At 47.3% G+C, this 22,882-nt stretch overlaps 1 protein-coding gene across 6 annotated transcripts in view; it reads right to left on the minus strand.

Annotated features, from left to right (window-relative positions):
• The window catches only part of fray (oxidative stress responsive kinase frayed), a 254,683-nt gene that overhangs the window by 59,541 nt on the left and 172,260 nt on the right, over nt 1-22,882 (minus strand). The window contains exon 1 of one of the 6 annotated variants that reach the window (XM_065436146.2): nt 6,235-6,352. The exons of the other annotated variants lie outside the window; for them this stretch is intronic. Coding sequence (XP_065292218.1) covers nt 6,235-6,242 — 8 coding nt within the window. The 5' untranslated portion in view covers nt 6,243-6,352. Of the gene's footprint in view, nt 1-6,234; nt 6,353-22,882 lie in introns of those variants that run through there. 6 annotated transcript variants of the gene reach the window in all.

A 22,882-nucleotide genomic window follows, 5' to 3' on the forward strand; every position in this document is an offset into this window, starting at 1 on the left:
CAACTGCCGCATAGCCAGCGAGACGGGTAAACGAACCGGCCTATCTATCGACTGGGGAAAAAAAAGAAGGCAACAGCAAACGGCGCGAGACCAGCCGGTTCCGTCCTCTTCGAAGTGACTGGCGTGCGTGCTTGCTCTAGAGATCGGAGAGTCCGGTCAATGGCGTCGTCGAGCAGGCAGATCCTGCGGCGCGGAATGTCGTCTGCAAGTGCGAACTGGTTGCCTGACCGAGCAGTACCTGCCTGCAGAGGCAAGACGAAAAGGAAAGAAAGAAAGAAAGAAAGAAAGAAAGAAAGAAAGAAAGAAAGAAAGAAAGAAAGAAAGAAAGAAAGCCGCCCGCAAGAGGAAGCGCAATTCGTCCCCGCCCGAAGGACGTAAAACAAACGGGTCCGCCCGGCGGCCTCGGCTAAGGTGAAGGGCGGCTGCGTCGTCACAATGCAGGCAATGCTTCGAGAGCTGGTCATGCGTGGTGCAGTAACTGTGTTGCTTTGCTTGCGTCGCTGGAGTCTGAAGCGCTGCTTTGTATGGGAAGGAGTTGTCCGGCGAAAGAAAAAAAAAATTGGAGGAAGAAAACCGACGCGGCGCCTTAGGCACGAAAACGCGTTCTTCTGGAGAGCTGCAGCGAGGACGGTTAAGTGTGGACGCAGAGGCGCACTTTGATGGCCGAGCCAAGAATTTTTCGAAGTGTGTGTGCAGCGGTAAAACATTCGGTTACTGTGCGCACTCGTTCGATGGCCTGTATTGAAAAAGAGAGAGAGAGAGAGTCAGAGAGAGAGCGCGCTAGTAGGGCAGTGTGTGGGAGAGGATATGTGCGAAGGAGACGAAATTCAAGGGAAGGACATATAACACTGGATAGAGTCTGGACGCTGAAGTTGGTGTTCGCCAACTGCCAGACCAACCTGTAAGCTACGCTTGGTCATGGACAAATTGTTCCACAAGTCACTTTCCTACCGTCGAACCTCTAGCAAACAACAGCAGCACCAGAAAAATAAATACGTAAAAAATTGACAGACGCGTAACGCGTGCGACAAGAACTCCTGTGCGTGTTCTGGTGCTGCGCGCTAGAGGTTCAGCGATGAACTACCGTCTAGCCCGATCTTATAACGTTATCACTTCCGTACCTTTTGCACGAAGTGCGCTTCAACATTTCAATGCAGTCGCACTTTTGTGAGCCCATGTGGCAGCGAACGAGAATGTCTTTTTTTTTTTTTGAGGACATGATTACCCGTAAAAAGACACTCGATTCCACTCAGAAGCCTAGTGGACGAATGTGTGAAGACGGTAGAACAGCGCACATGTAATTATGGCACGCCTTTCTTTTAGGTATACGCCCTATCGCTTTCTTGTATAGATATACCTGCTTTTCTTTTAATGCCCGTAGGTCAATACGCTGTTGTATGAAGCGGCGTACGTCAATTCTATAGCCTCGGCAACGGTTATATTTTTCGCGCAAAGTTGTTAATAAGTGTATGTATGTTCACGTGCGCATCTTCGCGGTGGCTCAACGGCGTAGGACACCCTCGACGTGTTTTGGCGACTCCGCGCACTTCGCAACAGGGTCGCAGCACTGTGTCGTGTAGCGTCAAAGCAGCTGCGTTACGCCTGAGTGGAGCGTCTGTCCACGACCGCAGCGAAGGCTTAATGGCATAATGCGACGCGATACCCCATGCGATAAGTTCTGTCATGCATGCGCAGTTCCGGAACCGATCAACGCACTTCCGGTGTGCAGGTCGATTGGCTCCGGTCATGAGCATGATTGGCGTATGGGGTCGTTTGCTGTACCGTGGGTATCGTTTCAAGCGGCTGACAACAAGCAGCTGAGCCAGCTATGCTTATTCACACGCAAAAAAGTATATATATATATATATATATATATATATATATATATATATATATATATATATATATATATATATATAAAGCGTGTTATTACTGATAGACCGTTGAATTAAATAGAAAACCGTTACAGAGCGCAACTGCTTCCTGACGCCGTTTGCACCAAAGGTTTTACCGGTGGCCAAATTGGTCGATGTGCAACAAGGTGCGCGAAAATTACGATTTAAATTGGAGGTGACCGTTGCACGATGCTTTCTACCTTTGTCATTCCACAACTAACTGTCACTTACGCGAAACTTTTCACGCACAAGTAAATTTCTCCAGGGGTAAAGAAAGAAAGAAAGATACCTCTAAGGGTAGCCACAGGGCACCATGCTGACTACCTTTAAAAAAAGGAATTGAATTTTGGTGTTTTACGTGCCAAAACCACGATTTGATTATGAGGCACGCTGTAGTGAGAGGCTCCGGATTAATTTTGGTTACCAAGGGATCTTTAACGTGCCCTCCAAAGCACGGGACACGGGATTAGAAAAAGAAAGGAATGAAGGACCACGCCAGTCCCACCACGAGGAAGCACGTCGCACAGCAACGAAAAAAAAAAGATGAATTAGACGGACAGCCGTGCCTATGACGCGTTTGTGACAGAAAATCCTTAACAACCCTGTCGGCGTCGTACCTGTATCTATGGGGCCTAGCCATTTGCGGACAGACTGTCATGAAACGTAACGGGCGCGACTTGCCCGTCGGCACAAAGCAAGAACAAGCTAAAAAAATTAAGACAGATATGCGCATACAAGCGTGTCAGCGTTTCACATTACTGTAAGTTCGAGGGCCCTAGCTGATGAAGTAGTTTGCTTCTTTGTAAGTTATGCATAAACAAATGACGGTTTCGCCTGCATGTCTACGTCGCCTCGAAAGGCACCTCGCAATTTCTTTAGCAATATAATCGGCTGGTGGCCGCTCGTGAGTGCAACTCGAGATCCCGGACTGAAGTAGACGGGCATTGCAACAAGCAGCCTGTGTATTTACTTAGTTTGTTGTACCGTCTCCGAGTCACAACCATGCTCACCAAACTGCCGTCAAATATACTGGATGGTTGGGATTCTGCGAGCGTCCTCGCTGTAATTTACAGAGACGATCACTCGCAATCGCGATAGCGCGCTTTGACCGAAGACCTCTCACAGAGGAACTTATTTTAAAATGCCGCCATCGCAGCAGAGGGCGACGAGGGCACTGTTGCTGTTTTTGAGGGCGACAGAATTGGACAAGCGGCTGTAGCCTGAACAGATGTTTATAGTGCTGCAAGTGCTACTGTGGTGTGCGGTGGAATTATGCGGCGACAGTGACCGACTGTGATTGTATGTCTACGCTCCTTTCTTTCTTTATCTCTGCTTTGCTATCATTTTACCTCCTCTCTCTTCCCAGCGTAGGGTAGCAAACCGGATCTTCTCCTCTGGTTAACCTCCCTGCCTTTCCCCTTTCCTCTGTCTCTCTCTCTGCGAGCGTCCCCTTTGAAGCGGGGCGGTGGGTTACGCCGTCAAGCTCTTTTTCTTATTTTGCGTAATATCTTACCTGCCGTTTTTTTTAACACACAAAAATCCCCAGCATCAATCTTTCTGAACCATTAGTGGGAACTCCGTTTTTGTACGCTTCCGCTGTTTGTGGTTTCCCTACTTTTCTGCCATAAAACCTCCAATCGCCTTTTACTAATCTCTACTGCTGACATGTTTATTTTCCCTGTGCTATCCCTGAATCCAAGGCCTTCAAGGAGGCCAGCGGAGCCAAAACCGACAGTTGAGTAGATATCTTCACGTTCTAATAAAAAAAATAAGCTGACCGCCCTTCCTTTACTGTGAAGAGGTGCGCAAGCGAAGCTCGGGATCCGCAGCTCTTCGTTGTCGTAACGCCTCGGCTTCGCGCTCCCTCACGGCGAGCCCTTTCTAGAGAGAGTTCCCGGCGGCGTTCATCAAACGCCGCGTGTTCTTCGGCCAAACGCGTGGTTCGCTCCCGCTGCCGTTCCTTCAACGCAGCCTGCTCTTCGGCAGAACGAATCAAACGCGGCCTCGCCATCTGGCTGCCGGGCCTGAACTGGCGGGGAACGGCGGGCGCGAGACCAGAGAACACGCGATCACACCCTATCCCTACTCCGGAGGGAGTGGACGCCTGTGATTGGCTCGCGCCTTGCGCTGCGTCTATACTTCACGCACATAAAATCTCGCTTTACAGGATGCGTACGACGAACAGACAGTGATTGAATCGGTTAGCGTGGTGGTCTCGCAACCCGGAGGTCGGTGATTCGAATCCGCAGCCTGTCAAGCAATTTTTTTATTTTCGCGCGGCTTGTGTTGCTTCGTGCGGCCACACCAACACCGACGCCGACATGGGTGAGGCAATAGATAGCTATAGCTCAGCGGGCCAGCGTAGACGCCACTGTGCGTGTTGTCCCGCGCATGCGCACTGGCGTCTACGATGGCCCGCTGGTTCGCTGAGCTTATAACTCTCCAATACAAGCTTCACTTGAACATGTTCCATCGTTCCACGCCGCGTTCGTCACCTGGCGGAAAACGCACGCGCGAGGTAGAGCTCGACAGCGATCGTTTTCTGGATATATACGTGCGCTGCATTGCAAAAGCCGAACGCGTCGAGTGCTCAATCCTTCATCCTGAGAGAGGGAAAGAACAAAGTGAGCCCGAAATCTTGCGAAGCTTTCCTCGAAGGTCTCAGACAGCGTGCAGCTTAACACCGGATCTCCTTTTGCGTGCCTGGCGTTTTGAAACTACAGAGAAAGACGAACGGCGACTGTGTTCTTCACACTACATACTTTCTTTTTTTCCTATCTCTCTCCCCCTCCCTCTCTACCTCCCCCTCCCCTCTCTGTCTTTCGTTTTCTCTTTTTGTGTGTGCGTGCCGTGCTGGGGATCTACTTTCTACTATTCTGTCTACTTTTCCCCTCTCCCGCGAACCCTGTGGCCGATGTTCATGTATCAGCAGTTGCAATGCGACCCGACCCCTTCAGAATACGAGCGCAAGCTTTTCCTCAGTTATTTCTTCTGACAGTAACGAATAAATAAATGCTAATAGAAAGCGCATAGCACCTGGCTCGGATTCGGGTCATGTCCGATACGGGCCCTTTTTGTAAAAGTTGCGTGCACGTAAGTATCTTCTCTTTTTTTTTCTTTTGACGTATCGGGATCTAAAAAGAATCCCCATCAGTTGCCACGAGCGCGGTGATAAACGCTTCCCGGACGAGGTCAGCCTTAGACGTTGTACCTGTTGTAACTCGTACTATCCGAACGAAATTCGAAAACGTCGAAGTCTCGAATGTAAATATTCTAACCGCGTGCCACAAGCGCCAACAGTCGCGATTTGTCGTCGATTAGACTAACTCGAAAGGCTGACTACTTTAATATGCTTCAACAGACTAGGAGTCAGTAGTTAGACGGCGGAATAAACAAACTGTAACCTTCTTCTCCTTCTCTCTTTTGTTTCCTTTTGTTCCTGCTTCTATAGAGCGAAGTAAAACATAGTATTATCGTGAATGACCACTCGTTATCCTAAGACACGTAAGAAGTTGATTTTGTTTGCAGCAAGGTTAAGGGACAAGTGCAGACATTGCAACTCTAGAGCCACCCTGGAGCATATCCTATGGGAATGTACGGCTGCAATCCAGGGTAACGCTGATGCAGCCTCAAACAGCGACAGCCTCCGCGCGCCCTGGGAGTCTGCGTTGCTCAGCTCGGACCTGCAGCACCAGCTCTGGGCCGTCCAGCGAGCCGAGGAAGCTGCCGAGGGCCAACAACCCTTGGCTGAAACCTAGGCGGGGTCCAGGCCCACCCCACCAAATCGCAGGGCACTGAATAAAGTTATTTGAATGAATGAAGGTTAACGAAGCACATAGCTCGGTCACTTATTCGGTTCGGCAGATTTCCTAGCCAACCCGACTGTGTTTATAGACCTATAATCACTGCTTTATCTTTACGCGATCTGTCATTCACTAACAGCACGAAAGAGGATTGACTATATTCCTAGCGTTTGTTTCCCTGCACTGTCTCAGTGTGCTGGAGGAAAAATAAAAATGTTTTCCGCATTACTAAAAAAAGAAAGATAAAAAGAAAAGAACAGGAAACTAGCGAATATAGTAGACGGGACTTGTTCTATCTGGACTTCCGTCTACGCTCACCTGTTTTGCGCTTCATTCAGGGATGCGCTATGTTTGCTTTCTCAGGACACCTGTATGTCACTTTATACGTTAAAAATTAAACGGAGAAGAGTGCTACTTATATACGTCACGCGCAGCTGTTGCGACGGGCGCAAATTTCGTTGGCTTCGCCAGCGAGTAAACAATCGCTGCGAACGATTAACGATACACACACATATGTAAAGCTTCCGGAACGGTACCTGAACATATCGCTCGACCACTCACGGGTACGCAAGAAGCACGCGCATATCAGACTGAACTGGGCAGGCACTCCTTCGTGGCGCCCAGATGGGCTTGCGACGCGAGCACAGCAGAGGCCGCTGCGACCTCGGTGCGGGAGGGCAGAGAGCTTCGCTGCACGCAACTGGCGAATGCACGCGCGGCACTGAAGATAAGAAGAAGAAAAGGCCGCGACAAAACGCAACGGCGCGAGGCGAGGCGAGCCACCTTCCCCGGAGGACACAATAGGTCATTGGCGACAGGTCGTGTTTGATCGAATACGCCTTGTGTTGCTCCGCCGGCTGGCTGGTTGGCTGCGCGGGACAATGCGGACCCTGTTTGTACGCGGCAACCGACTCGGGGGTGAAGAAGGCGGGAGGGTGCGGATGGGGATGATCCGGTCGGCGATATCGTCGTGCTACGCGTAGTACGCGTGCATCGGAAGAATCATTACCTCTCGTTTTTTTTTTTTGTTCTGTTTTGCCGCGATGTTTACAAGAGTGCGGAACAAGCCGGCTTTTGTTTTTTGCGTCCGTTAAGGGTTTAAGAATGGGGTTAGTTCGTTCGTTCTTTGCTGATAAGAATACAGCGAGGAGGCTCGTATTTAGCGATTCGGCAGAACTTCCAGAGGTGGGCCGCGGATAAAAAATTCACAGGGTCTCTTATGTCATCCCTAAGACGACTTGAACGCGAAAGCACAAGTGCCCGATGCATTCAAGATGGACGCATGACGTGCACATCCCCCTTAATTCGCTTAGTCATCCCTCTAAATTCGCTTGCTAATCCTCTTAATTCGCGTATGGATCCACTTAATTCGCTCACACATCCTCCTAATTCGCCTAGTGTACTTCGCTTAGCCATCCCTATTATTTCCAAAGGTCGAGGGCTCGACTCCCACCCGAGGTCGTGTGTTCGAGTGCCTTAATTAACTCTATGTTAATTAGCTTCGCCTTCATTAATACCAATGGTCATGGGTCATCGGTCGACTGACCGGTGAGACATGTAAGGCTTCTAACCCAGCATTATAGTAATACGTTATTAATTAAGGCTTTCTCCTTTATAGCGTAATACCATAATGTTTGGTTAAACTCGCATGAAAAGCGCGCTTCACCTTTCATTAAAATAGGACAGAGATAGAGAGAAAAAGAGAAAGGCTATGCAAAGAAAGGCTATTTGAAACGCTATGCAATCTCTGCGACCTGCGAACACAAAGCTGCAGTGCTCTGCGTACGCGTCACGATGTTTCAGCACTCCTTGAGCGCTATTCCAGTATGAATAGCGTTAAGAAAGCGCAGTATCAGACTGTATAGAGTCATCCAGTACTGACACCATATACCGATGTTAGTTTTCACTCCTGCCTTCTGGAGAAGGGACCCTTCGGAGCGCTGTGTCTAACGTGAAGCAGGCAAATTGCACGAAACAGAAGTAGAAGAGCTTACCCTTTCTTTAAAGTTAGCATACGCCCGTTTAATAAAACGAAAATAGAGAGTTCTTGAACAGGGGCGCCAAAGAGCTTTGCGGGTGTCAGCGTTGGTGCACGCAGGATTGGAGAGTTTTGGAATAGGGCTTTGCGTTTGCGGATAGCGTCGCGTTTGCAGCGCCACTGCGGCGTCAAAGAAAAGCTATTATTAATAATTAAATAAAATCTGCCATATTATGATAAGAAAAAAAATCGTGTTTTCGTGTTTAATTACAATTTTGAGGTTATTCTATTAGCGGCCAGCAATTTGTTACGCTTAGTTACGAGTAACCAACTTCACGTGCCTTCCCCATTCAAGTTAAGCCGTGTTAGGCCTACGAGGCATGAAATAGACAATCGAACTCGGAATCATCGGCGTCTAGTGAATCAATCTTCATTACACACGTGAGTTGAGAGAGAGCGATAACCGCAGTCACTTCTCCTAGCTTACGAACTTCACGCTTTGCCACGAATCGAGCCCAGTTTGGTGCTAGGTTAGAGCCGTCGCTTCTATGGGTACCGCCATGTTTGTTGACGCCAAGCTTTTGGGGCAGCTTTTAAGGGTTCCGCTAAATCGGCGAAATAGCGTGCCCGACGCAAAACCCAAAGGCAGTTTGCGTCTCGCGCATGCGCATTGTCTTCGACGCTATTTCTTTGGGGCCCCGAAACGTTTGGGGCCTCTATTCTAAAACTCTCTAATGATAGTGACCGGGTTCTGCATCACAAGGCTACATCTGGGCTATATTATATAACACGGCATCGTACTAGAAAATAATTTAGAGTTGAGTTGAGTTGAGTTTAGAGTACATCGTGCACGGGCGCGCAGGGGCATTGTCGCATTTCACGTCCTTGATGGTGCGGCCGCAGCAGTCGGCTACCGAACCCCCAACCTCGTTTAACCTTGTCAGAAAAACGCCATCAAGTCGATGCATCGAATATAAACAAAACATATATTAAAAAAAAAGAACGCTCATGCATTTGCGAGGCTGGTAAGTTCTCGTCTTGCAGTGTGGTACACATTCACTTATCTCGCGTTTCTGATGCGCTAAGGTTATAATTAACTTGTTTATCTAGCGCTAAGAGTTATTACGCAACGCACTGCTCTTGCGAAGCCTTGGTTGTTTTTGAAATGACATTATATGAAAGCTCGCAAACTGCGAACCTGGACATATCGATGATAATTCTGATCAGATCTTGCCTTCCGAAAACAGAAAGACAGAGAGCTATAGCTCTATAGTGAAATGACACTGTTGGCGTGTACCTATACAGGTCTACAAGCTACTCTGCGCCCAAAAAGCGTCAGAAACGCATAAGACATGCACCTGGGCTACAATAGGCTCATAATACGATAGGCCAGCCATCGGTTTGTACTCGTAGTTTTTCACGGCCCTACGCTTCTTTATAGGCCCAGCTTCCGGCGCGAATGGGCTCTTTAAAATCGTTTCATGTAAGATTCACGAAGTGGAACATCTTTTCGCCAATGTCTTCCCCTCATTTGATGGAACCTACGCGCAATGAATTTATGGTGTTACGCTTACACGGTGCAAACTAACTCAGGACGGTATTAAGCGTGACGTAGAGTGTAGTGTAGTGGCAGGAGGCTCGACTCAAGGCAGAGCCGACGATCAACGACACTCCTTCCGCACGTTTTAAACTTGTAGTAAGAGGAATTAAATTACCGTGCAAGGCTCCCCGTTAACCAGGGCCCGGCTTCGAGAGGTTGTGCGTAGAAAACACGCGTACACAACGGGAACGAAAAAAGGACAAAAAAGAAAAGACGATTCAATCGCCACGGATACGAACACCAAATGCATTTCGCTTATTTTTCAAACGCCCAAACTTTCGAGTCACGAGTCCTTACTAAATCACCCAACTTTGCATCGTTTTGAGCACTTTGCTTTTAAATGAGTGCGTTGATGTCCTTTACACTTAGCTGCGCGAATTTGACTACAAGAGTCGGAACTAGAACTATGGAAAGCCGGATAATAAGACATACGTACTAAAATGACCTCGCGTTCCTCTGAATGATTCGATACGTCAGATTCCGCTGCATGTAGTAATACTAGCGCGCTTTATTATTCAGAAACGTCGTTAAGTTAGCGCGACGGTTAGAACAGGCGTGAGATCATCCCCGTGACCTGTACAAGCAGCTTTATTTTTTATTTTTTTTATTTTAATTTTTTTTACAGGCAGTGACGGAGACTTGATCAAGTTCATAAAGTTGGTGGCACATTGGAGGATGATGTTGTTTTAGCCCGTTCGCATCCGCCACGTACACGTCCGACAAACGGAGTCACTTTCCGCCTCAGTGGCCACTATTGGAAATCCCGACGCATTTTTGGACTTGCTTGTATGATAAGGAAACTATTTTCTTTTAAACTAGTACGAATGTGTCTTTCTTAAATCGTTAAATGTTGTGTGGATGATGAGCTTGTCTAACGCTATTCTCCTTACGCTTGCCGACTGTGTTTTCTAGAACAATTATGATTAACCTATTTCGGCACCTTGTTTCACAATTCTAGTGTAATGCTTCAAAAATACTTAATGTAGCTACTCCCCTATGCAATGCCGTCTGACCTCGAAGATATTGCAAATAAACAAGTTCTATATACTGACTGAGTGACTCACTTCTCTTCCGACATTCATTTGCAAAGAAAATTTAATATTTTCCTAGTACAACGAGAAGTTAGTCTGCCTTCACGATTGTGCATTGCGTCAGGCAATGTGTCGCATGTCACGTGTCCACACGAGGCCTACGTGGGTGCGCGCTGTGGCATTTTTCGGGCGACACCGAAAGTGACACAAGTGTCGGAGAAGTGAACTCCGCTTGGGGCCTTGTGCTTCTCGCGATCGACATTCGTAATAAATGTTTAGGGGTGAACCTTTCCCGTTTGCGCCTTATATCGCTGTAGACTGTCACGCGAAAGAAAGTCGAATCGGCGGCGAAATAACGGCAATTTAATTCGCATATAGAACATGTAGAGCTTAGAACACGAAGCACCTCGTAGTTTCAGTGAAGACATTAACGAAATGACATTAGAAGAACCAGACAAGCCGCCCTTTAAAACTAAACAGCTACTCGCGGACCGTGATCTGCGAGCTACCGGCAACAAAAGATGAACTTAATATACTGCTTGTTAATTAAGACGGTGTTAGACCAGTGTTTGCGATAAGTGGTCTTGCCTTTATGTATGAATTGACGCATTGCGCTCTTGCTGTGGACTGCACCAAAACTGAGCTGTGCGTATGGACTTTTCGTGTCACTTTTGAACCAACGAATTAAGGCTATATTGTGGCGTAGACATGCGTTAGATATATCGGGGAAAGTCTGGATTGCAACATTGTTACGTTGATTGTGATTAACTTCGTTGTCATTCGTAATGTCTTTCATTATTATTCTTGGGGTATTCTTGGGGTATTACTATTCTTGGACCGCTTGGGGTATTTCTAGATTATTTATTTATTTATTTATTTATTTATTTATTTATTTATTTATTTATTTATTTATTTATGGCTGTAGAACATAGAGAAATGGTGCAGCTGAGGTAGTCTCTACCTCATTTCTCCACAGGAAACCATGTATAACAGAACAGGTAAATGAACAAAAAGGTTCATAAATAAAGGAATGAGTGAGAAAAAGGAAGACAGTGTGAAAACTGTACAGACAGATATATAAAAAGAAGAAGAAGCGCACTACGCAAAACCACAGTTTGACACGTGCCTTGTCGTTCTCGCTGTCTCAATTCATTCCGTCTTTCTCGCCACATTTCGCGACGCCGTTCTTGTTTGCCAAGTGACGAGGAGTATTCGGTGCCACCTAAAGGCGCCAACCTCTCATTGCTATTAAATCGTGTCAATAAAGAAAGAAAAAAGAAAGAGCTAGAATTTTGCTGTGATGCTTCCTACGATGGAAAGACGTGCGGAACAACGATCATGTGGTAATTAGTGTCAGTGAAAGAAGCAACGAGGTCCACCACCACGATATATATATATATATATATATATATATATATATATATATATATATATATATATATATATATGTATATATATATTATGACTAAAGTTAGCACGGCTAGCGAATTCCACCTTACAGTACCTGCTCGCCGTGACGTGATGGATTGGGGCAATGCCAATCCGTATTATGTAACTGTTCATCGTTAAATATGAAACTACACTGCATCCTAAAGGAACTAAGGACTCAACGTGGCAAGTTTAGACAACGCTTCCTGCGCCAGAACGCCAAACGGCGTCTAATATGAAAAACAACAACAACATTGAAACCTGTTACATCACACTCATGTGCCAGCGCTAAGGTTTCGGCTCGAGATTCGAGAGATGGCTGCTTGGTCTCTCTGAGTAATAATCGACCCATTTTCTTTTCCAGATAAATGAATTAATATACATGCTAGGAAGCCTACCACTGTAAACTGTTGGTATATACCAGGTGTTTTTTTTTACGCCAGACAGATAGCACAATTCTAACCCTTGAGCTAAATTACGCGATCGTTACTTCTACGGAAAATCAAAATGTTTAATTTAATAATTAATATAAACACACTAACTGACTTTTGAATTAGTTACCTTAAGACACATATATAAATCTACGAATTATAGCTGCTGAGTTCGATACGGTTCAAGGAAATTCGTATACTGGCCGCTCGAGGGAGAGGCATCATCCAAATGCATCGTCTATCGAAAGAGCGAGTGAAGCGGGTGGCGATGTCTGTTGCGGCGGCCTTTAAGGGCTGCGATCTCCACGTCCATCCAGACGGAGCGGAAAACCAGACCGGCGTCCGAATTTCGAGGTTTTGACCGCGTGTTTCGTACAAGCCGACGTCAAGGTAACGACAAGCTGACGCGCAGTGTCACCTCCATCGCAGGGCGTGTAACACAATTTTCACGTCATGAGGCGCGTTTAATTAATTGGGCGAGTTAGCTCACTCGAGCTGATTTTGCTGCACAGAGCACCGATAAGCGTGTTCATCGACCAACTACTATTAATCGCCATCTTGCCGCAACTGATTGAAGCTGTGGCGCTGCGTTTGGTGCCGGGAATAGGGGGTCAATTATGTACGCTGTAAGATACCGCCATATTGAGAAATTCGCCATCTTGTGAGCTGTGATTGGCTCACGGGGGGCTGCCTCTCTGAATTGCTTAAAGCGCCATGCGTGGCTGAATTGGATGACGCGGTGGAATTTGGCCGTGTCCAGATTAATAGCACCACAGAACGAAGTTTTTTTTCTTCGCCTGCGAAACTGTCTTTCGAAGAAATATTTTGTACAATCAGTATTATGGGACTTTTCTTACAGGCCAAATAAACAACGATTTGATTACGAGGCACGTCGTGGTGGGATTAACTCCGGATTAACTTCGACCACCTGGGGTGCTTTGGCGGCCACCTGAATGGAAGTACGCCGGAGCTTTTGCATTTCGCCTCACCCATCGAACGGCATAGACAGTGGGCCACAGCGGTGGGCTGGAATCTTTTATAGCTTCGTGCTGCACACAGCTGTTACGCCCAGTTTCCCTTTCAACGCACACGTTTAGTTAAGGCGTAACCATGACCTCGGGTTTGCTGCCGTTAGACAATGGACTCATTCGCCGAAAACGAAACTAAACTAAACCAAAGGAAACGAATAGAGAAGAAACACTGCTGGTTTTTTTTTTCTGTAGATGGTTGGAGCATGTAAAGGGTACAGCGTCCACCCTCCTAAGCCCGGTCGCGCCCTCGTCCCAGCATAAGTCGCTGGGAACCCAGAACAGGAGAATAAAGAAAGAAAAAGTGGGGAGGGAGAAGGGGGGGGGGGGCTTTATCTGTCACCATAATATAGCGTTAGGCCCGATATTGCGTTCGTTTCCTATTCGAAGAATGGCGCATAGGGCTATACGAAAAAAAGAAGAAGACGCAAATCAAAGCGGAGAAGTGCGGTGAGCGAAAGACGAGACGCGATCCACAAGCTCTGCGCGTCGTCCGGGCGTGGTGCCAAGGGAGGCACCGATTCTCTATCGGTTCATTTCCCGCAGATACTGCGGTGCTTCAAGCCTCGCTGCCCAGAAAAAAAGAAAAAAAAGAAAAATTAAGGGCGAGGAAAAGTAAGAAGGCTTTTGTTCGTTTTAACTTCTCGTCTTCCTTTCTTTTTTTTTGTCTCGTTGGTGACTCCTAGAATATATGGCGCCGACAGGCACACGTAGTACGTTCCGCGTAGCCGAAGTGATCGAAGGGCGGACAGACAGAGTCACGTGCTGGGCCGGCCCTCGAGCATGCGAGAGAAGACGTGGCGCACAAAGTGACGAAACATGCGTGTGCTCGATGGGATTTCCTGATCGGCGCTGCGACTCATCTTTTTCAGAGTCAGCACATCCGTCTTTTCTCCATGTCGTTCTTATCTTCTAGCCCTTTTCTTTACTCTAAGTACCTTCAAGGGGTGGTGAAGAGAGCAACACTATATCAACTTAGACTGGTAAAGTATTTCTTCAAATCACATTCTTTATTCATTTGACGGGGAATGGTTTACCGTTACCTTATTTCTTTATGTCTTCTTTAGAAGTTCGTGCCGCAATTCTAGCGGGAGTACGTCAGAGTGACGTGGCGGATTTCGAAATGTTTCCTTGTATTTGGGCCCATCTGACGTAGGAAAAGTCGAGACTTGCTCGCTGGGGTCTTTCCTTCCTTTAGCATGCATGCTATAGTCTTCCTTATTTCTCTTTCTTTTTTGGATAAAAACGGTTAACTGGCCTCAAATCCCATAGCGTCACGAGGAGCTGGTTGGTGCGGGAACTCCACAGTGGCATCGCCGCCCGTCTTTTTTTTTTTCTTGCATCTTTTCTGGCTTACGAAGTATTTTCTCGCGGTACTGAGGGTGGTCGCTTTGCTATGAAAGTGTAATTAGCTGATAAAGCTAATTAATCGTTCATTTTCGAAATGAAGAAACGAAACTATCACGACATTTGAAGCGCAGGTAGCCAAATGCACTGTACCACAAGGAGCCGAGATCAAGTGATTGAATAATGGCACCTTATTTCTTCTTCTCTCTTTCTCTTTTTGTTAACTCCAATAGTATGTGAAGTCTGGCTACTGACGATTCTGCGGTCCCGAAAGCGTAGATAAAAAAAAGACCCCCCCAAAAAATAGATTAAAAAAATCCACTCCGGAATTTAATAAGAAATAGAAATAGTCCAAATCTTTCACAACCGCATAGTGCTGATGAAACACACTACATACGATGCCTACTACAGACATGACGTTGCAAATATGCTCAAATCAAACGCGATGCAGGGACAGCGCGTGACCTGTGACAAGCATGGAGGATAAGTCTCTGCTCATGTTGAAGCAGTTCGGTTCACAGCAAAGCGCATGAATGGTCCCTAATGTGAGAATGTTCTCGTCGCATTAAACGTAGATGAAAAGGGGAATGTTCCCCTGATATTCCTGTTTGTCTGAGCGCACAGGAAGTCCGCTTCATATTAGACAGGGCGTCGGAAGGCGGTCGCGATATTACACTGCCGGAAGAACGAAACGAAAATGTCCGCATAGCAAGCGAGAATGGTGCAGAGCTCCTGTTAGCCATGTGCCTCCATTGTCAAACGGAGAAGCCATTGAAAGCCTCCAGCTGCCGTTAAAGTCATACGCTCTCTCTTTCTCTCTCTCCTGAAACTTTCTTTTTTCTTTAAGTGGGAAATGTAACTCACCCAAAAGGACACGTCACATTTACCGAAACTGGTGTGCGGGTCGATTAACGTTCATTCCGCTTATATAGTTAGCGTTTACTTGCAAAGAAGCGATGGCTTCGTGCGGCAAATGGAAAATAAGTCAGCCTCAGCGCCCCTGCGGCCACGGCAATTATACTTGGGCTGAAGTGACGCATCGAAGCTGGCGATAATTAAGCGTACTTACCGAAACACTGGCCCGAATAAAAGTGCACTTTACGACTGCTTTACGTGTGCGCTAAGGTCAACAACGCTGTTATCGCAAGTTGGAAGTTTGCGAAGAGGCGTGTGTGTAACTTTTTCTACTACTATTTCTTCAAGTTCCTCATTTTTTTCCACCGCCTCTTCATCGATCAGAGCTATGCAATTTCTCCAAGGAGCAAGAATGCCGACGTGTTTCTCCCATTTCCCGATTGTTTACGGAATGCTTCCTGAATTTATATTACCTGGAGGTCTCTTAGCCACTCTATATTAATCTAAGTGCAGCTTTCTTTATAAGACAAGACGACGATAAAAAGAACATACCGCGTACTATCAGGCCGGTGAAACTAAACGAACTCTTCAGGCGATTCCCAGCGCGCACGCGCGTTGACCGTAAAAGGCGATTTCCCGTTTTATGCAATCATAGTCCCCGAGTCGTGGCACGGCCGTCGAGCGCCGTTATGTATACGCCGCGCGCCGGGAACGTGACTCCCCTGCTTGTTCTTTCCGCCTATCGCGTACAGACGCCCATATACGCTAATGCTCCTCATTGCTGCAGTCAAGGGAGCGGCTCGCGAGAAGGTATAACCGTGACCGCGAGACTTCTCGAGACCTTGGAGAGGCGCATGGCCTCGCCCCACGGCGAGGTCCATTAGAGCGTGTGCTGCTCTTCCCCACGCCTCGCGCTTCTTTTATGCAGATGACGCGGCGGGAGAGACAGAGCCTGTGTCGGGCCTGCGGCTATACGAGTGTGGCTATGGCTGCGGCTCTAATGACGGCTGAACAGTCAAGAGTGAGTCAAACGCGGACTTTTGGAGGATGCACGACATGGTGGCTTTTGCGCATAAGAATAGCAACGTGGAAGGGGAAAGGAAAGATGGCCGCAGAGTAGGTAGACTTCGCAGATTACTGGGCGCTAGGGCACCGCGACATTCTGTGGGAGGCAAGCGGCAGTTCATCATCACTTACGTCACGCGATGGACACAAATCCGTGTTTTGGCCCCGCCGGAGCATACGGCCACCTGCGACACCGCACCACTTTCTTTTCGCATTTTCAGTGTCCCACTGCGAATCTCTCTTTTGTTCCTGTCCTCGAATTACAAAGGGGGCGGGGCGACAGGGCACCCTAATTGAAGCTACTTCTACCATTGCTGCCGAGGTAACACCCATAATGAGCCGCTAATGGAAAAATCCATATCCGGAAAGGTCGGGGTAAGTGGCCTTCACTGCCGTCAGTGCAAGCTCGAAGCAGCTAAACGCAACGGAACGCAGTAGTGAGAGTCTCGGCAAATGAACGCGATCCTGACAATGGTTAACTTTTTATTTCGTTCTTTCTTTCTTCGCAACCTGGGTACCAGTATATAGAGCTGCACTGTGCATGGAATTTGCTTAGTGCACACTCTATTCAATTTCACGGGTCACATTCAACTGAGCGTGACGTCACGTTTGCGCGGGAACGCGCGAGTGCACGCCCTGCAAAGAAACTTCGGCTTGAGGCACCAACGTGCGTTGCCTGTAAGTATTGAAACGAAACGGTATGAGCATAAATTATTCCTCTATATAATTTGAAAACGGCCATTGTTACCGTGGGAGGAGGCATGGTAAACCAGAAAAGACAGCAGAAACGTGTCGACGATTCCCTAATGTTTTCGCACGAACTCGCCCTGACTTAATTGCTAATAGCAGCCGAGCAATGGCGACGTTGGGTTGTAAGGGAACCAAGGACCCAACTTGTCAAGTTTGGAAGACGCTACTTTCGCCAAAACGGTCTAATTGCGAGAACATATTGAACTCCGTGACGTCACACTGACGCAACGGCGCTGAAGTTTGGAAGCCAAATTAAAAAAAGAAGAATTATAGTAAAGGAAAATCTCGTTTTCTCCAACAATGATAAGCCTTTCCACGCTAAACGAATGAAAATGTGGCTTTCAACGAATATACTTTACCATATTATATTGATATAGTATCACTCCTAAAGTGTTCTTTTAGAACGAGATCAAACGAGCTAGACTGCACTGCCACCACAGTCTCGGACGCCAGCGCACGCCTGCATTAGCAAAAAAAAAAAAGACAAAAAAAAACCCTGCCCTCGGCGACCTTTCGCCACCAGAATCGCTTCTTCTTTTTCTGGCCGCACGGGCGTTTCTCGCCGCCTCCAGCAGCGTGCAACACAGGCTTTGATCACAGGGGGCGACCTTCCCTAGCCGCTGTGCCGCGGGCGGGCATTATTAGGGCGTGTTACGGACACCCCCGCCCCTGCCACCGCGCCCCACTCCACAGCTGGTAGTCACCTTCTGCCCATTAAAGGCCGGCGCTTCCCAGAGAGACAGCGACGACGCAGGCGAGAGAGAGAAGCGATTCGAGAGGATGCGCGGAGGTGGCGCAGTATAACGTTAAGTATAGTGCTCTCGCAGTGAAAGGGCTCGCCGCGCTGCCACCACCACGGCCGTGCCACCTAGGCGGAAAAGAAACGTCTCTGGAAGTTCCCTTTGGTACTTTCTTTCTTTCTTTCTTTCTTTCTTTCTTTCTTTCTTTCTTTCTTTCTTTCTTTCTTTCTTTCTTTCTTTCTTTCTTTCTTTCTTTCTTTCTCCCGCAGACCACCCGCCATTCCGCCGACGCCGCGAGATTGCGCACTTGGTAGTTCCGTGCACGGCAGCGGATGGATGGATGGGTGGATGGATGGATGCTATGATCGTCCCCTTTGAAACGGGGCGGTGGGTTGCGCCACCAAGCTCTTGTTATAATATTTCTTAATGTCCTACCTATGTTAAAAAAGAAAACAAAGAAAATGGGGTAAAACCCACGTTGAATTCCCATAACCGAACTTTCTGAACCCCTACTGGGAACTTTGTTTTTCTACGTATCCGTTGTTTGTCGTTTCCCTATTTTGCTTCCACCAACCTTCTAATTGCCGAAACCGCGCCCTCTGCTGTCGGAAAAGCGAAAAGATTTCGACGCAAGCCAGAGTATTGATCATGCAGATTCGTGTTCAAAAGGTTATGAGAACAGCGACATTGAAAAAAAAAAAATAGAGTTTTTTTTTTTTTTTTTGCGGATCCACCGCACAGAGTGATAAAGGGGATGGGAAAGGCAGGGACGTTACATGCTGGAATCTGCGTGATGCGAAGCTTTAGTGGAGCGGTTAATTAAAGGTTATACAACCAACGATGATGCGTACGATTGTGTTTACATTCATGTCTAATATGCAACGTGCAATCTCATGCAATGTTTATGTTCCCCGACAAAAGACGCAAGTTTAATCTTATGCAATATTTATGATTACGCGCTAGGGCCACTCACAAGCTATGCCGAATTGCGAACATTGAATCAGGTGGATGAAGGTGTCTGTTTCATACGCAGCGATTCCACGAGGACGGACGCGATGTGTGATATGCTTGCTGAGAGAAGAGTGATAATGAGAGGCTTATGGGCTTGCGATACATGTCTGGCTTCATTTAGGGATTATGTACCTCCTGTGTCACAGTGGCCCGTACTCAATGTAGGTGATTGGTCAAGAAGGGGTCCGCACCTCCACCCCGCCGTAGCACATACTCGAGGGCTAAATCGAAGAAAATAAGGTAAACAAAAGAATTCGTTGAATTCAATCCGCTAAACCATTAAGAGGACGGTGCGATTTAAGTATACCTCTGAGTCGACGTTATGCGATCGGGTCTGATGCAAAATTTATTTTGACTTATTAAAGAAAGTTCCTGTGGGAGGGGGTTCACTGCACGCCGAGTTTCGTCAAGCTTCGCGGGGAGCAGAGCCCCCCGCCTCTTCCCCCCTTTTGTCTATCTAGCTCTCACAGCCCGCGTGTCGCTTCCTGACGTCAAACTCCATAACTCTCTATGATTTTGTTTTGTTCTGCGGCAGTATCGTGCAAAGAATCCTTTTACACACACGGACGTGGAAACCGGTTTCTTAGGGTTCGTGGTTTACATACTTCGTCACTTTTTGTATCCAGAATTAACGTCGTTTCCTCACTGCAGAAATAAATGTAGAGAGAGAAATCTACGAGCTTACGTTGTTTATCCTCAAACGTATACGTAGCAGACGGCGTATATGGACTGTTTATTCGCAAATGCGAGAACGGTGTACCTTCGTCATCGTATTTTTCGCGCTGTGATTTTTTTATTTTTTTTACAATATGCGTGTACAGCGCGGTCAGCACGCAGCCTGCGGAACTTTCCATTCCTACAGCGCAGTCGTTCGCGACGGAGAGCGCGCCACGCTTCCCGCAATTATTAAGGCATCTCGCTGAGCGACCTCGTGACTGAAAGGTAATTTCTCCACATTTTCTTTAGATGACGGCTGTTGTTGTCGGGCTCACGCGGCTGGCAAGCGCCAACTTGTCGCCTCACGCGCGCGCGGCGCGCGCCGCCCAATTTTGGGCCTTTTTTTCCTGTTTCTCTCGATTTCGCCTTTTATGCGAACCAGAATGGCTTCCTTTGTTTCCGACTGACCGCGGCGGGAATGCCCCCCCTGTGATTAACGCTATGACGTCCTTAAGACTGCGACGCCGCGGTGAGAACTGAGTGGACGGGAAGCTTTCAGACAACCACATAAAGAAGAAAAACCAGCGGCCGAGTCAGGACGGCGGAAAGGGGCAACTGCGGTTGATTTACGGGCAGTAAAAATTGGGCAGACGACGACTGCAGGTTTATGCAGTAAAACAAGTGCTTTTGCGCTCCCGGGATTCTAAAGGATAACCTATGAACTTGCTTTTCTTGGTAGCCTGGCCTCACAGTTCATCAGACCAGAAAGCAACACGAAGTCACCCACAGTACATGAAGGCGAAATACTTGTGCGCCGCGCCTTGCTTAGTCCGTGTGAATGATCTAGGCTAGTCTCTCTCTCTCTCTCTCTCTTGCTCCTCCTACCCACGTGTAGGGTAGCAAACTGGTCGAAGTCTCATTAACTACCCTGCCTTTACTTCCTATTTCTCTCTCTCTCGTCTTACTTTTCTTACCGCAAACTACACGTCCTGCCGTTTTGGCATTTGCGTTTGCCTGGCGTCTCTTTTTCTCCCGCTCCACGCGCTGCTAGATGGTCGGCTTGCGGAGAAGCCAACCCGACGGAGACAGTCTCAGAGCGGGAAAGGCGAACACGAAAATCAGAGACACGCAGTAAATTATGACGCCGTTATCTACGCGGTTGTTACGGGAGTAAAAACTGAGCACCTCGGTCTCGCCTCATTCCTGTCGCTTATAAACAAAAACGTATATAGGAGCTGTAATGCACTAGCACTACACGCGATGCATGTAACTGTACGCAATGTCGGTCAGAAAAATTTACGATCCGCATCGTGCAGAAGAATTCAGGACGATGTGCTCACGAGCAGGCAGTTACAAAATACCGCACATGCACGGTTTGAACCACGTGCTCTGTTTACGAGGCAGGTATTATGCACGTTCGCAATTCCCGTTATCTTTACAGACCGCGCTTTATAGCGCGTATTCACTTACGTCTCTCTTGCTGTTAGCAAAGTCAGCATTAACACATTCGTCTTATCTATTTGCACATATCTTCATGAGATCATACAAGGTAATGTATCCTTCCGTAATCGACAAATAATAGCGCGTGCGACGCGCACGCATAAGCGACGCGCGGCGCCAGGTTTACGCGTGGCATGCAAATGGTGCCACTCCCTTTCATTAACGCGTCCGTATTATACAGAATTTACATACGGATGGCGGGGATAGCGAACGGGGATAGCCGATATTCTAATTGACATTAAGAGGAAAAAAAAAATGGAGCTGGAGAGGCCATCTCATGCGTAGGGCAGATAACCGGCGGACCACTATAGAGTCGCAGACTGGGTGCCAAGGGAAGGGAAGCGCAGTCGAAGACGGCAGAAAATTAGGTTAGGTAATGAAATTAGGCAACTCGCAGGCGCAGTTTGGAATCAACTAGCGAAAGACAAGGGTAATTGGAGATCGCCGAGTGCGGCCTTCATCCGGTAGTGGACATCGAAAGCGACTACTGCTGGTGATAGTGGTGGTTATGATGATGATGATGATTATGATTATGATGATGATCTCCACGGCGCGTTCTAAACGGAGTCTTCATCACAAGGAAAAAAATTGCGTGAAACAGGTGTAGACTTCATTACATAAATTTTAGAGAAATATGTTTTTACGGACCCCGATGCTTCTGCGATGAACAATACAAGCTTAATCGGAACTCGGAGTAAGATAAGCCGAGCGAAGTGTAATACGCCGCTGCTACTTCCTCGTCAGTCAGAGACATTGTAACATCGACTCGGAGCACCACGTACCACGACGAGAGATATTGTCTGAACACGATTGTGTTCCAAACGAAGCGAACACGATCTGTCACGCTTTATTAACGTTACGTGGCAGGTTAGGCCCATACATGCCGTGCCCTTCAAAGCAGCGGCGTGCGCTGGATTCATTATTCACACACTTCCCAGAAACTGGCCTTCGCAGAAAGCTTTAGCCAATGTTCACTTGATGATATAAAAAGACCTCAATTTTTCGCCGCCGCCTTATCTGTAAATATTACCGCATTTACCCGCACACTCGTTATTTCTTATTTTCTTTATTAAGAAAAGAAAAATCCCCATTTTCACTTCCCTCGGGAATCTCTTGGTCTCTTTTCCAAGGAAGAGGAGCACTTCAGCGCTCACATGCACACCGGCAAAGAAAATACCTGTTTTAACAAAAGTCTCGATTTCTTTGTCTTAACGTAAGGCGTGTTGCATCGAGTTATTTAGCTGTCTCTGGGTAGCATTTCTTCGGGACAGTAATAAACGTGCGAATAATATCTATAGATATTATCCTCGTGGTCTTATCCGGCTCGATTCGCTTTTTTTCGCGACTGTGTAAACGCCACGATAACCCGTTACTTCCTATACCACCCTCATCTTCCCGATTTGCCTTTATCGCTTTTCATTCTCCCGAAATATATCCTCGCGTGTTCCACCCCCAAACGCACTAGTAGAGCTCGCTTTTCAGTTGTGCGTGGTTATTCATCTAAGGCCAATATGTAAGGTCTGACAGCTGCTTAAAGCAAACAACCGTTTCGTGCAACGCCCATGTGAATTTTTACAACAAGGACACCCTAACGATAGACAGCGCGACAAGATTAAAACAAAACAAAAAAAAACAATGGTAGAATATAAGAGTGTGCGGAATCGCACGAGGGGGGCCAACTGTACGCGGTCGCATATATCCACAAAATGAAAGCAACGATGCGTGGAAGCACTTGTAGCGCGAGACTGCAACGAGATCGGTTC

This window comes from Dermacentor albipictus, chromosome 1 (assembly GCF_038994185.2).
Source record: "Dermacentor albipictus isolate Rhodes 1998 colony chromosome 1, USDA_Dalb.pri_finalv2, whole genome shotgun sequence".
Taxonomy (NCBI): domain Eukaryota; kingdom Metazoa; phylum Arthropoda; class Arachnida; order Ixodida; family Ixodidae; genus Dermacentor; species Dermacentor albipictus.